Genomic DNA, 15,915 nt, shown 5'->3' on the forward strand with positions numbered 1-15,915 from the left:
CTGAAGAAAAGTTTTGGTACACTTAAAAAATATATGTTTGTATATTTATTACATTAAAATTTCAATGTTTGGAATACATTGCCTCTTACACAAGAGGCAATATATGAATATGAATTCATATTACACAAGAGGAATATGAATGCATGGATTTAAAATGTTCTTACCATGGCTGAGTTCTTAATCCACCGACGTTCTGGAATGGGATTTCCAGCCAATAGAACACAAGGCAAAGTCAGCTGCTGTCCTTCAATTACACTGGTCACTGAAGGGCTGATTCCGATGAGTGGAGCAACTAAATCAGAGAGAGAACACAGGCACCGTCGATGCTATTTCATCCAAAGGAAAGCAAACTCTTTTATAGGCAAAGATGACTACTAATTATGCTATTAGAAATGGAATTTTCAAGAACAAGATTTTTAAATGTACATGGGTATGAATTGGAAGATAGAGATAAAGGACCCTTCTAAGCAGAGGGAATGGCAAGAGGACAGGTAATAGCAAAGAAGTAGAGAAAGTAAAAAAGAATAAGTCTATGGCATGAAAGGGCAGAAAAGTCAAGCCAAGAAATTTGCAATGTATTCAAATGGAGAGTGACTGAAAGCATGGATAAATAGAAGAGTGGAATCATCAGAACCATTTTCAGGAAATATCAATCTGAGAACTTACCGGACAAGGGAAAAGTGGAAGGGATGAGATTAGTGAGGAGGCTGTCATAACTGCTCAGGCAAATAAAATGAGGTGGACTCTTAGATGGAAATCAGAGAAGTAATTCTACATAAATCAAAGCAAAATCTCTAAGAGAGTCTTCTTGGAAAATTTAAATATACGTAGATGAATTAAGGGAGATACATAAAGAAAATTTTATAGAAGTGTATTAATGAGATTTAAAAATCACAATAAATGGTGTAATAATTTAAACAATGTAGGACTAGTGCATAAATAGAATTCCAAGGAATAGACATAAGATTATAAATTTAGCATGTGACCAAATGGGTATTTTACTCAGTGGGAAGAGAACATGCAATAAAAATATTAATTTCCAAGTCTTACTACTTGGAAATAATGGATATTATATTCTTACTTCATATCATACACAGAAATAATTCCATGTGGACTAAAATAATAAGTGTAAAGAAAAGAACTAGAAAAGCACACCACCACAACATGTGTGTGTTGTGTGTGTGTGTGTGTGTGTGTGTACTCATACTTAAGACTTAAATGAATTTATTCAATTGACCTTCATTTCTTCAAAGGAAAGATAAGGAGCTTGAAGAGGATGATCTCTATTTCCAGTTCTAACATCATGAAATATGAAATAGGGTGGGGAGAAGGAAGGCTAATGTAGTAATCAGATGTTTACCTGGGTTTTTTTTTGTTTGTTTTTAATGGTACAGGCAAGAGATGACGTACTAAGAGGAGTCTGATGTTTTCAAAAAGTGTGGTGTCTAAGTACTTAATTGATCTTACCAAGTCCTGTCACTGTTACTGTTGCCTGGGACTGGATCTTTCCAAACTGGTTTTCAGCTTCACAAATATATGTTCCTTTATCACTTGCCCATAAGTCTAAAAAGAAGAGATTATTTACTCATTCAACATCATCTGTGGAGCATTAACTATGTGCCAGGCACCGTGCTTGTGATCTGGTAGTTCCCATTCTAGGGGAGGAGACATACCTTGAAAGCAACAATCGTACCACAGTGTGATGACTGCTCTAATTTGAGCTTCAGACAAGGAGCTATGGGGGCACAGAGACAGAAGTGACTGATGGCACAACGAGGAGTTCGGGAAGGATTCACATAGGAGGTAATACCTAAGCTGTACCTGAAACAGTAGGCAGAACAGAGGAAGGGCAGTCCAAACCTAATGGGCTGCAAAGGCAAGAGCATGACTTGAAAAATCGTGGTCTGTTCAGAGAATGGAAAGCTGCAGTACCACCCTGGGGGCGTTTGGAGGTTTGCAGGGGAGACTGCTTTCATTGGTCCAATGATCAGGGGAGTCTACTGGCAAAAACTAGGGAGACAATGCATGGGGGGGATTCACGAAAGGAACAATATCCCAGGTTCACCAAGACTTTTGAAGGCCCCACTGGAAATTCATGGATGTGATGACTTTGTTTATAATTATTTGAACCTACAACCTAATTCTGTATAAGTGGAAGAAAGAAAGAACTCTTGCAAGAATTGCCCGCCATTTCAGAAAATCACTTCACCAGCCTGGAGTTTTTGAGTCATCAATCCCATATTTCTGTATCAGTCTACATTTTAGCTCTTAAATTCATGGTGATATACATAACATGTATACATATTGTATGAGCATTGCCAGAGTATTATCTATTTAAATACATATTATTTTAATAAAAATTACTTTGTTTTCCTTTGTACTATATTTTGCATGTTAAAATACTTTTTATTATGTATGTTGATCAAATACATAGAATTTTAAGAATAATAAAAAGGATATTTATAAAATATTTAAAATTAAAGAGTGTGTTAGGGGACTAGGATGAGTATCGCTGGGTTACAGGCCGTGTGGGCACAGTCAGGAGCCTGAAGATGAAGAGGTAGCCTGGTGCCTTATAAAACAGCAAAGTTTTACCTTATGAGCAACTGGGGAGTCAAGAGAAGATTTTTAAATAGGGGATTGATCGTCACCTTTGCAACTATCTTAACTAAAACAGGCACAGTTTAATCTATTGATAAGACATTGGCAGAGAAAAACACAGCTTTCCATTATGAATAGTTCCATACTATCCCAAATAAAGAGCAGTGACCAAGTTTCTACTCTGTTAACCACATGCATATAACTGCAGAACTGCATCTGGTAAGCACAGTGTTCACTCTCAAAATTAGCAAACATTCATTTGCCAAGGAAAGCTCAGCAAATCACCTAGTTAATAAGTTATACATTGTTTCTAACCAAGATAGTCTCCATATTATCAACTCAGGCTAATTTCTGTAGAAATACAAAATACCAGTGAGAGCTAAGTTTCTCATCACTAGTTTCCTTTTAGATGATTTAGTTTGAACAACTGGGCAACCATCGGTGAATACACTGCCCTCCTTTATTCTTACTTTTCTTTCATTTCTGCTAACTGATTTGTTTTCAGGTCTCATTTGTTTCCCTCTGGGTTGTTTCTCATCACCACCATCATCCTACCTACATGATCCTCCCCATTCTTCCCTCCCGCTCCTGTCTCCTCATATCCTGCAGGGGAGCTGTTCTGAAACAGTACTTTCACATGCCTTTTCGTGCCTATGAAGCTTGGGGGTCTATTTTCTACCTCACCAACTACATTTCTTCACCTGCACATTTCAGTTCCTGCACAATCTGACCCAATCTAATGAGTAATTCTGGTAGGTACTTTTGTGACCATCCACTCAGACAGTAGATTGTAAAATGCCTGAGTGAGGAACCCCATATTTGACTTCTGTCTTCACCTAGCACAGAGCTGTAAGCACTTGTAATTAGACAGTTTAATTTGTATTGAAAGTTTAAGTGGCTAATGCACATTTAATATTGTTAATAAACACGAAAATCACTTATTGGGGGCTTTCTACAAAATACCCTAAAAATGCAATTTTATTAAAAAAAATCAATTAATCATCTAAATGTTTTTACTCCTCTGGTGCCAGTATCCAACTATTCTTAACAATATTTGAAAAAGTACTAAGGGTTTACAAATATCTGAATGCTTAATAGCTTACAGGTAAAAGTTTGGGATGATGGCATATTTGACTTTTTAAAAAATGTTTTGCTCCAGATAGATATCGCTTTTAATCAAAAATTTTTGATAGTGTATAGTGTCCCTATGATGTGGTTATGTATTCTTGGCCCAAAATTAACATTAACTAACTACTAGTAATATTTTACCTTTCTATACAACAGGTGGTACAAGAGTCAATAAAATGTGATTACTTATCCACCTACAGGCCCAGGAGACTCTATTTGCAATAAGAAACAGTGAGATATGAAGAAAGTCATATTGCTTCATAAATCTATATGATATAGTAATGACATAAAATTGAATAAAATGTTATTCATTTATGACAATTCCTAGATATGAGTTCAGTATTATTTTAAAATGAAATGCAACAAACAAAATATATTGGCACGATTAATTCACTATTTTAAACATAGCAACACCTATGTATAAAAAATGTATAATTTATATGTATATATTTGTATAAAATATATTTCTTTAACCTACTTGAAATAAAGAGAGCTCCTGTTCTTAGCTGGCTGATGGAACTCACTGAAAAAGGTCTTGAGTAGATGGGCATGTTGTCTAATCTTCGCCATTTAACCTTTGGTTCTGGATAACCCTGGACATAGCAAGGTAATGTCACATTTGAGCCAATTTCCATAGACACATCAGCAGGTTCTTGTATAAAAACTGGAGGTGCTAGAAGATATTTAAAATGAAAAAAAGTGGTCATTGGTATAGTATACATGTGCATTAAATATAAATTAATTATTAAACTATCAACAGATTGAATTCAAATCAAATCATGGTTCATATAATATTATAAATATATGCTTTAAGTATTCCTGTCTGCTATTGAAATAGATTTTTTAAATAAATGAATAGAGCAACAAAGAAGTTCAACTATTTCCTTAAAGTGATAAGATGGAAAGGGTGGGAATTTAAATCAAGATTTCCTTAACTAAAGGGAATCTTTCATTTTTGGAATTTGTTTTCAATTTTAGTTTATGCCATACTCCTCAAAACTTAAAATTTTCTTACAAATAAGTCTGCCTTGCAATGAAATATTTTTGACACTTTCCAAAACTTACTTCTTTAGGCTGAATTTTTAAATAAACTAATTATATCAGAGTTCATTCTTCAATAGATCACCATATAACAAGGTAACAGTATTTAATCTTAAATTATATTCTTGGTGTATATCACATTCTTGTTTCTCAATATCTTTCACATTTTTTTTTGCATTTTTGAGTTAAAGAAATTGAAGCTTGAGAATCAATAATTCAAATTAAAGTAACAGAATAGCATTTGATAAATGGAGAATATGGAGTGCTTAATGTTAGAGCTAAGAAATGATTCAGAAATTATAAAATTATAAGTAAGAAGTCTACACTTATCTACATAATTTAGGTAACCACAGAAGTCAGGGGGAAAAAATCAGAGGTAACAGGCATACCCTGGAAAACAGAGGAATGCAATATAGGGAGGATGCTGTCAGAAGGCCCAAATAGATGAGGCTCTCAGTATGTCCCACGGAACTTATGAGTAATAATGTTTGAGGTATCAGGCAAGGAGAAATACATAAGATTAGAGGTAACAGATGAAACCTGCCCTTGTAGGACTCTAAGAGGAAGTACCCTAGGGATGTCTCCTTGATAATGTCAAGATTAAACAATGGTTAGGAACTACAACAACTATCACTTATAGAGCCAGAGACTCTGTTAAGTCCTCTTCATTAATTACCTCATTTGATCTTCAAAACATCCCTATGAGGTAGGTACTGTTATTACCCCAATTTTATAAAACTGAGACAGAGATAATTTGCTAAGTGTCACATGGAGTTGAACAGTGGAACTAGGATTGAAAACCAGGTTGATCCGACTCCAAAGTCACAATTCTTTATCATTTTATCAGCCTCCCCTTTTCCATGGGTTCTTATAACTGCCCATACTCAAGCTGTTTTTCAGGCTAGTAAGAATGGGTGTAGAGATCACTTCTCTCCTTCTCAACAGGAATTCTGGGACTTGGATGTACAGCTATCTCCCAAGTAGCATTAGTGCTTTATTAGCCTGGGCCAAACGACCTCCTTTAACTTTACAGCCACATTTTCGATTATTTCTCCATACAAATCTTATTCTCTGGACAATCAGAACTTACTCGTCTCCAGTCAAGGATGGACCTTTCCGAAATCAGCAACTGTGTTACCACCACCCCTTTCAAATGCAATGTCTGCTGTTGATCTCTGGCTACTGAAATACTGACAATTCTTGAAGGCAGTTCAAAAGGCCCTTCCTCAATGCCATCTCTTACCATCCTAAAGGGATATGATTTCTTCCCTCTCTGAGCTTTCACAGAACTCACTCTACACCACTCTCATGGCAATGGCTAGATTCAGCCTCTTACTAGACTATATGCTTGACTTCCCCCAGAGAATTTATATTTGTAACCACATTTTTACCTTTTACAGCAACTAACATGGTACTTTGTGTATTATACATGGCTGCTAGATATTTGTGAATGATTGAATCAATACTAAAACACTTCAACAATAACCGTGCGCGTGTGTGTGTGCATTAAGTGTATATGATGATAACATTGATCCAGTACATTTGAACTTGCAGTTTTGAAGAAACATGGCAATTTCAGAAGTGTAATTGTTTGTTTTTTGAAACTACATAAAATTAAGTTAAATACTACAGCTGAGCAATATGTTTTTAAAAAGAAGTTATGTACCTGTGTTTAGATTTCTCTTACATATATATGGGAATTTGACTAATAAAAAATAATAGGTAAAATAAACATATTTAAAAAATAGTTTAGAAAGCAGCTGACTCTGTGCTTATCTTACGTGTGTAAGGACTAGTTACTTTTCTCTGGAGTGATACTAGTCATTTATTCCAGAGCCAGCTGCTTGTCTGAAACAGAGAGGTATAAACATCCCAGAATATGTTAGGCTCAGAGTGTGAACAGGTGAATATGGAGATTAGACAGAAAATAAATTCCAGAAGAGCAAAAAGATATGCAGAAGTCTGGGATTGTTCAAGTGCTGGGGAGGAAACCAAGCTTACTGACATAAAGAACATGGCCATCAGTGAAAATGGAGACAAAATGAGAATGTTCAGATGTAAGAAAGCCAAGAACAACTAGATTTAAAAAGGATAGGGGGCAGAGTCAAGATGGCGTGTGGAAAGACATCGAGTTAGCATCTCCCCACAACTAGGGTGCCTGCCGGTGGCTGGTGAAGGACCCTGACACCTAAGGAGATGGGAAGAACCCCCAAGTGAACCAATAGGACATGGGGGGACTGAGGGGGGAGAAGAAGTAGAGGCCAGACAGGATTGGCACCCCTGAGGCTGGGGAGATCAGGAGAGGCAGGTGGGAGGGGCCCTCCGGGAGGAGCAGGAGAAGAGAGGAGGGCATTTGCCCTGCCCACTTGAGTCCAGGAAGCCTGCTGGGCTCCCAGGTGAGGTTCCCCACCCTCTGAGACCAGGGATGGGGGGCAGGCCTGGGCCACTTCTGTTCCTTGAGCCTAAGCCCCAGGCCCCGACAGCCCCCAGGGCCTATTCCAGCCCTGTGGGTCCTAAGCATAGGCGCTGCCCACCGCCCAAACCTCACCCTTGCTTAGGTCCTGCCCTCCACAGCCAAGGCCTTTACCCCCCCTTTTTTTCTTTCTTTCTTTCTTTTTTTTTTTTTTCCCTTTCCCTCCTCTTTTTCACTATTGTGGTACTGATGTACCTTCCACTTGTTGATTCATCTAGATTTTTATATTCTTTCTAACATATCTGTTATTTCCTAGCCTAATTTTATTTTTCACTTTGTTACTGTTCTCTCTTTTTTTATTTCTTTATTTTATTTTATTTTATTTTGCCACCCCATGCAGCTTGTGAGATGTTGGTTCACGAGCCAGGGGTTGGGCTGAAGCTCCTGCAGTGTGAACTCCGAGTCTGAACCACTGGACTAACAGAGAATAGGGGTATTCCCTCAGACCCGAGGGAATATTCATTGGAGTGAGGTCTCACAGAGGTTCTCATCTCAGCACCAAGAACCAGCTCTACCCAACAGCCCACAAACTCCAGTGTTGGAAGCCTCAGGCCAAACAACCAGTAAGACAGGAACACAATCCCACCCATTTTAAAAAAAAAAAAAAAAAAAAAAACATGAGATGGCAAAAAATGTGTCACAGCTGAAGGAGCAAGGTAAAAACCTACAAGACCAAATAAATGAAGAGGAAATAGGCAATCTAACTGGAAAAGAATTCAGAGTAATGATAGTAAAGATGTACCAGAATCTCAGAAATAGAATGAAGGCACAGACTGAGAAAATACAAGAAATGTTTAACAAAGATCTAGAAGAACTAATGAACAAACAAACAGAGATGAACAACACAATAACTGAAATGAAAAAAACACTGGAAGGAATCGATAACAGAATAACTGAGGCAGAAGAACGAATAAGTGAGCTGAAGACAAGATGGCTGAAATAACTGCCGAGGAGTAGAATAAAGAAAAAAGAATGAAAAGAACTGAAGACAACCTTGGAGACCTCTGGGACGACACTAAATTCACCAACATTCGAATTATAGGGGTCCCAGAAGAAGAAGAGAAAAAGAAAGGGTGTGAGAAAATATTTGAAGAGATTACAGTTGAAAACTTCCCTAACACGGGAAAGGAAATAGTCACCCCAGTCCAGGAAGCACAGAGAGTCCCATACAAGATAAACCCTAGGAAAAACACATCAAGACACATATTAATCAAACTAATAAAAATTAAATCAAAGAAAAAATATTAAAAACAGCAAGGGAAAAAACAAAAAATAACATACAAAGGAGTCCCCATAAGGTTATCAGCTGATTTTTCAGCAGAAACTCTGCAGAAGGCAGTGGAAGGATATACGTAAAGTGATGAAAGAGAAAAACCTACAACCAAGATTACTCTCCCCAGCAAGGATCTCATTCCGATTCAATGGAGAAATCAAAAGCTTTTCAGACAAGCGAAAGCTAAGAGAATTCAGCACCACCAAACCAGGTTTACGACAAATGCTAAAGAAACTTCTCTAGGCGGGAAACACAAGAGAAGAAAAAGACCCACAAAAACAAACCCCAAACAATTAAGAAAATGGTAATAGGAATATACATATTGATAATAACCTTGAATGTAAATGGATTAAATGTCCCAATCAGAAGACACACACTGGCAGAATGCATACCAAAAAAGACCTATATATATGCTGTCTGCTGGAGACCCACTTCAGACCTAGGGACACGTACAGACTGAAAGTGAAGGGATGGAAAAAGATATTCCATGCAAATGGAAATCAAAAGAAAGCTGGAGTAGTAATACTCATATCAGATAAAATAGACTTTAAAATAAAGACTGTTTTAAGAGATAAGGAGGGACACTACATAATGATCAAGAATCAATCCAAGAAGATATAACAACTATAAATGTTTATGCACCCAACATAGGAGCACCTCAATACATAAGGCAAATGCTAATAACCATGAAAGGAGAAATCGACAGTAACACGATAATAGTATGGGACTTTAATAGCCCACTTACACCAATGGACAGATCATCCAAACAGAAAATAAATAAGGAAACACAAGCTTTAAATGACACAATAGACCAGATAGGTTTAATTGATATTTATAGAACGTTCCACGCAAAAGTGGCAGAATACACTTTCTTCTCAAGTGCAGCCAGAACACATCTTCTCCAGGATCACATCTTGGGTCAAAAATCAAGCACTGGTAAATTTAAGAAAATTGAAATCATATCAAGCATCTTTTCTGACCACAATGCTATGAGATGGAAACCAATTACAGGAAAAAAAACTGTAAAAACCATAAATACATGGAGGTTAAACAGTACATTACTAAATAACCAAGAGATCACTGAAGAAATCAAAGAAGAAATTAAAAAAATACATAGAAACAAATGACAATAAAAACATGATGACCCAAAAACTATGGGACGCAGCAAAAGCAGTTCTAAGAGAGAAGCTGATAGCAATTCAGTCTCACCTCAAGAAACAAGAAAAACCTCAAATAAACAATATAACCCTATACTTAAAACTACAGAAAGAAGAACAAAGAAAACCCAAAGTCAGTAGAAGGAAAGAACTCATAAAAATCAGAGCAGAAATAAATGAAATAGAAACTAAGAAAACAATAGCAAAGATCAATAAAACTAAAAGGGGTTTGTTTGAGAAGATAAACAAAATTGGTAAACTCTTAGCCAGACTCATCAAGAAAAAAACGGAGAGGATGCAAATCAATAAAATTAGAAATGAAAAATGAGAAATCACAACTCACACCACAGAAATACAAAAGATTATAAAAGACTACTACGAACAACTATATGCCAATAAAATGGACAACCACGAAGAAATGGACAAATTCTTGGAAAGGTACAATTTTTCCAAAACTGAACCATGAAGAATTAGAAGATATAAACATACCTGTCACAACTAATGAAATTGAAACCATAATTAAAAATCTTCCAACAAACAAGGGTCCAGGACCAGATGGCTTCACAGGTGAATTGTATCAAGCACTCAGAGAACAGCTAACACTGATCCTTCTCAAACTCTTCCAAAAACTTGCAGAGGGAGAAACACTCCCAAATTCATTCTGCGAAGCCACCATCACCCTGATATCAAAACCAGAAAAAGATATCACAAAAAAAGAAAATTGCCGACCAATATCACTGATGAAAATGGATACAAAAATCCTGAACAAAATACTACCAAACAGAATCCAACAACACATTAAAAGGATCACACACCATGATCAAGTGGGATTTATCCCAGGGATGCAAGGATTCTTCAATATATACAAACCAATCAATGTGATATACCACATTAACAAATTAAGGAATAAAAACCATATGATCATCTCAATAGATGCAGAAAAAGCTTTTGACAAAATTCAGCACTCATTTATGATAAAAACTCTCCAGAAAATGGGCATACAGGGAACCCACTGCAACATAATAAAGGTCATATATGACAAACTCACAGTAAGCATCATACTCAATGGTGAAAAACTGAAAGCATTTCCACTAAGATCAGGAAAAAGACAAGGATGTCCACTCTTGCCACTTTTATTCAACATAGTTGGAAGCCATAGCCACAGCAATCAGAGAAGAAAAAGAAATTAAAGGAACACAAATTGGAAAAGAAGAAGTAAAACTGTCACTGTTTGCAGATGACATGATACTACACATAAAGAATCCTAAAGATGCCACCAGAAAACTGCTAGAGCTAATCAATGAATTTGGTGAAGTTGCAGGATACAAAATTAATGCACAGAAATCTCTTGCATTACTGTACATTAATGATGAAAAATCTGAAAGAGAAATTAAGGAAACACTCCCATTTACCACTGCAACAAAAAGAAAAAAAATACCTAGGAATAAACCTACCTAGGGAGACAAAAGACCTATATGCAGAAAACTATAAGACACTGATGAAAGAAATTAAAGATGATACCAACAGATGGAGAGATATACCATGTTCCTGGATTGGAAGAATCAATATTGTAAAAATGACTATACTACCCAAAGCAATCTACAGATTCTGTGCAATCCCTATCAAACTACCAATGGCATTCTTCACAGAATTAGAACAAAAATTTTTACAATTCGTATGGAAACACAAAAGACCCCAAATAGCCACAGCAATCTTGAGAAAGAAAAATGGAGTTGGAGGAATCAGGCTTCCTGACTTCACACTATACCACAAAGCTACAGTAATCAAGACAGTATGGTACTGGCACAAAAACAGAAATATAGATCAATATCTTGCACCTGATAGATCTATCAGGTACAAGATAGAATGCCCAGAGATAAACCCACGCACATATGGGCACCTAATTTACAACAAAGGAGACAAAAACATACAACGGAGAAAAGACAGCCTCTTCAGTGAGGGGTGCTGGGAAAACTGGACAGCTACATGTAAAAGAATGAAATTAGAACACTTCTTAACACCATACACAAAAATAAACTCCAAATGGATCAGAGTTAAATGTAAGATCAGACACTATAAAACTCTTAGAGGAAAACAGAGGAAAAATACTCTTTGACATAAACCACAGTAAGATCTTTTTTGACCCACCTCCTAGAGTAACGGAAATAAAAACAAAAATAAACAAGTGGGATTTAATTAAACTTAAAAGCTTTTGCACAGCAGAGGAAACCATAAACAAGACAAAAAGACGACCCTTAGAATGGGAAAAAATATTTACAAATGCAACAACAGACAAATGATTAATCTCCAAAATTTACAAACAGCTCATGGAGCTCAATATCAAAAAAACAAACCATCCAGTTAAAAAATGGGCGGAAGACCTAAGTAGACATTTCACCAAGGAAGACATACAGATGGCCAAGAGGCACATGAAAAGATGCTCAACATCACTAATTATTAGAGAAACGCAAATGAAAACTACAATGAGGTATTACCTCATGCTGGTCAGAATGGCCATTATGAAAACATTGAGAAACAATAAATGCTGGAAAGGGTGTGGTGAAAAGGGAACCCTCCTGCGCTGTTGGTGGGAATGTAAATTGATACAACCACTATGGAAAACAGTATGGAAGTTCCTTAAAAAACTAAAAATAGGATTACCATATGACCCAGCAATACCACTATTGGGCATATACCCTGAGAAAACCATAATTCAAAAAGAGACATGTACTACAATGTTCATTGCAGCTCTATTTACAATAGCCAGGACATGGAACCAACCTAAATGTCCATCAACAGATAAATGGATAAAGAAGATGTGGCACATATATACAACAGAATAGTACTCAGCCATAAAAAGAAACAAAATTGAGTTATTTGTAGTGAGGTTGTTAGACCTAGAGTCTATCATACAGAGTGAAGTCAGAAAGAGAAATACAAATACCGTATGTTAACATATAGATATATATATGGAATCTTAAAAAAAAATGGTACTGATCAATCTAGTTGCAGGGCAGGAATAAAGATGCAGACATAGAGAATGGACTTGTGGACAGGGGGTGGGAGGGGGAAGCTGGGGCAAAGTGAGAGTAGCATCGAGATATATACACTACCGAATGTAAAATAGTTAGCTAGTGGGAAGCAGCAGCATAGCACAGGGAGGGAGATCAGCTGGGTGCTTTGCAATGACCTAGAGGGGTGGGATAGGGAGGATGGGAGGGAGGCTCAAGAGGGAGGGGATATGGGGATATATGTATACATATAGCTGATTCACTTTGTTGTACAACAGAAACTAACACAGTATTGTGAAGCAATTATACTCCAGTAAAGATCTATTTAAAAAATAAAAAGGTTAGGGCTTCCCTGGTGGCGCAGTGGTTGACAGTCCGCCTGCTGATGTGGGGCACACGGGTTCGTGTCCCGGTCCGGGAAGATCCCACATGCCGTGGAGCGGCTGGGCCCGTGAGCCATGGCTGCTGAGCCTGCACGTCTGGAGCCTGTGCTCCATAACAGGAGAGGCCACAACAGTGAGAGGCCCGCGTACCGCAAAAAAAAAAAGGGTAAGTGAAGCTCAAGTTGTGCCCGTAAAACTCACTTAAGATGAGAGAAGTCACCAGTGGTGAAGAAGCTTTGGGAAGAGTGTCAGGCACGAGACAAGCACAAGGTCAGGGAATAAATGTACTGGTACCAGAAAACAAGGCAAATGAGAGTACCAGGCACTGGGTAAGCAGCCAGGACAGCATCGATGACAAGCAAACATCAAAATGAAGCAGCTCCTCCTCAAGCCAAGAAGCCTTTTAAGTATTTCCGACTCCTGAGTGTGGCCAATTCGGACTCCAAGTGAATTAACATTGGGTGGATGGTAAACAGATTAACAAAACCAGTGGGAAAGGAAGCAGAAGTGATTATAGTACAAAATATGGAACTTGTACAGAGGAGCTGCTTAGAGAAGTAGCTTAGGGAAGGTACAGCCCACCAGGTGGTTTCAAATCGCAGCTCCACTATTTCTTAGTCTATAACCTTGGAAAATTATTTTACCTGCCCCAGTTTAAATTTCCCCATGAACAAAAGGGTGATAACATATCCTATCTCACGCTGTTAAAAGAGAGAATCATTATTAATCATTTAACGTGTAGTAATCACCCAACTATAAACTATCAATGATCATAAATATTGTATAGTTAATTTATTAAATCATAGTTCTGGAGTTTAATGTATCTAATGTTAGTTTCAATTTGGGCTTCTGCATACAGTCTGTTGGATTTATTATGCTGGATCTTCTGTGATCCCCTAAATATTTGTGTGCAAGCACTTTGAGGACTGCACAGGGTTAAAGCACGGTACAGCTCTGTTGTCACTTACAGGTGGATATGGCTGTGTGCACACATTATTTTGAAAATATAAAAGTTACAAACAGATTGACCATCTTGCTCTGACACCTATTCTATAAAATTATTCTAGTTCCTTTAGTGATAATTAAATCTATCCCCACCATGGCGACTCTTGCATTAGATTAGTCAAACTGAGATTTTCTTTCCTAAAATGGCTGAACATACTGCTTTGGTTCTACCAAACCACAAAACATGAAACCACAGTCTAAGTCTAAAACATCACCCTCTGTGGTGTGGAATGCTGCAAATAAAGTCACTGCCAGGCCAACTTTTTGTTTGATGTAGCCAATCTTCTTCTCTTCCAATTGACACCCTTTTAAAAAAGGATGAAAAGCATTGGTAACATTCCCTGAACATTGACCTGAAATGTCCATAACGGAGACTCACTACAAGAAGCCAGAACTCATGAATAACATCAAATGATCTTTTTATGATTATTTTTTGATCTAGTATTGTTTATGTGAAATAATAGGCCCACAAAAACAAACTGAAAGTCTAACTATTTACATGATACGGAGAAAAGCAAGTTTTTCTTCTTAAGTCATAATCTACTGAAATTTATGCCCAGTAGTTTTGGAACTCAAATGAATAATTTGATGCACCACTAACAGTAGGACTTAAATTGTCTCAAGCCCTTTTTTAAAAAAAAAAATCAAGTTGAAACAGTGACTATCGTATTAAAAGCACAATGCTTAATCTTAAACGCTATACCACTATTATATATGCATTTCTATATTATTTTTCAAGACTCAAAGAATCAAAGTGACCATTCAGTTTGTAAAGTTACTATTCACCTATTTGATACACGTCCATGAAGCAGCTTTGGAGGAAAAGCAGTAACCGCTGACATGCTGAATGCACATAGACGATAATACCTCGTTTCATCTTTACAACCAACCTATCAGGTAGGTACTGTTAAAAGTCAGGTAGAAAACCCAGTCCCTTTCTAGAGCTCATTCTCTTAAACACTATATAAATTCTAGGGAAAACTTGTTCTTTTGTTTGTTTGCTTTTAAACCTAATAGCAATAATCACAACTATCACTGTGACTGTGATTTGCACGGTGCTTGGCAGTTACATCCTCCATCTGCTAGGATATGTAACAATAGTTTTATGTGGACAGAAAAGGTCTAGTCAAACTCTGTAAGCTACAATGATCAGAATTCTAATGGTGAATAAGGAAATAGTTAAGGCACAGCAGAAACATGAATGGTACTGACGTTAATATTAAGTTATTTGGCAACTTTTAACAATGATCAAGGTTACAGTAAGCAAACATGTAGTAGTTCCATCAGGACAATCACTGGAATAAAAGTTAAGGAAGCCATTGTTTTAGAAAGGGTTGTTGAGAGTGAAGATCTTGAATATGAGTGGAGATAAAACAAAATTCAGTTCAAGGAATAAGGGATAAATATAAAACTTTTGTTAGGATGTGTCCTATCTACTCCAAGTCACTCCAGCACAGACAGACCTAACCCTTATATGGTTTGTCACTAATCCGAAGAGAGAACCTGGAAAGTTCAGAAGCTAAAAAGATTTTCAAGAAGACAGTAAGTAAGCAAAGAAACATGTAAGATGTTTAGATTTTCTACAATCTTGGAGGGGTTGAGGGTGTCATTCCCTTTTTGCTGGGCTATTTCACTCTTCCTTCTAGAGCTAGACAACGCTACAAGAACATTGGGTGAACAGAAAATATCTGTGCAGAAAAGAGAGAGAAGCAAAACTGGAAAATGTTGAGAAGTGAAACTTTGTATATTTCTTGAAAACAAGAATTCTGTATCTAATCACCCTCTTCATTTGGGCCTTATATTTCTAAAAGCATTTCTTGTATTTCATACTCTGCTGGTAAAC

General features: G+C 37.0%; 1 protein-coding gene across 1 annotated transcript in view; it reads right to left on the reverse strand.

Annotated features, from left to right (window-relative positions):
- The window catches only part of HMCN1 (hemicentin 1), a 534,342-nt gene that overhangs the window by 271,961 nt on the left and 246,466 nt on the right, over positions 1-15,915 (reverse strand). Inside the window, exons 16-18 of the mRNA XM_004275232.3 lie at positions 4,208-4,402; positions 1,468-1,563; positions 165-292 (exon numbers count right to left, since the gene is read on the reverse strand). Coding sequence (XP_004275280.1) covers positions 165-292; positions 1,468-1,563; positions 4,208-4,402 — 419 coding nt within the window. The remainder of the gene's footprint in view (positions 1-164; positions 293-1,467; positions 1,564-4,207; positions 4,403-15,915) is intronic.

This window comes from Orcinus orca, chromosome 1 (assembly GCF_937001465.1).
Source record: "Orcinus orca chromosome 1, mOrcOrc1.1, whole genome shotgun sequence".
Lineage (NCBI taxonomy): Eukaryota > Metazoa > Chordata > Mammalia > Artiodactyla > Delphinidae > Orcinus > Orcinus orca.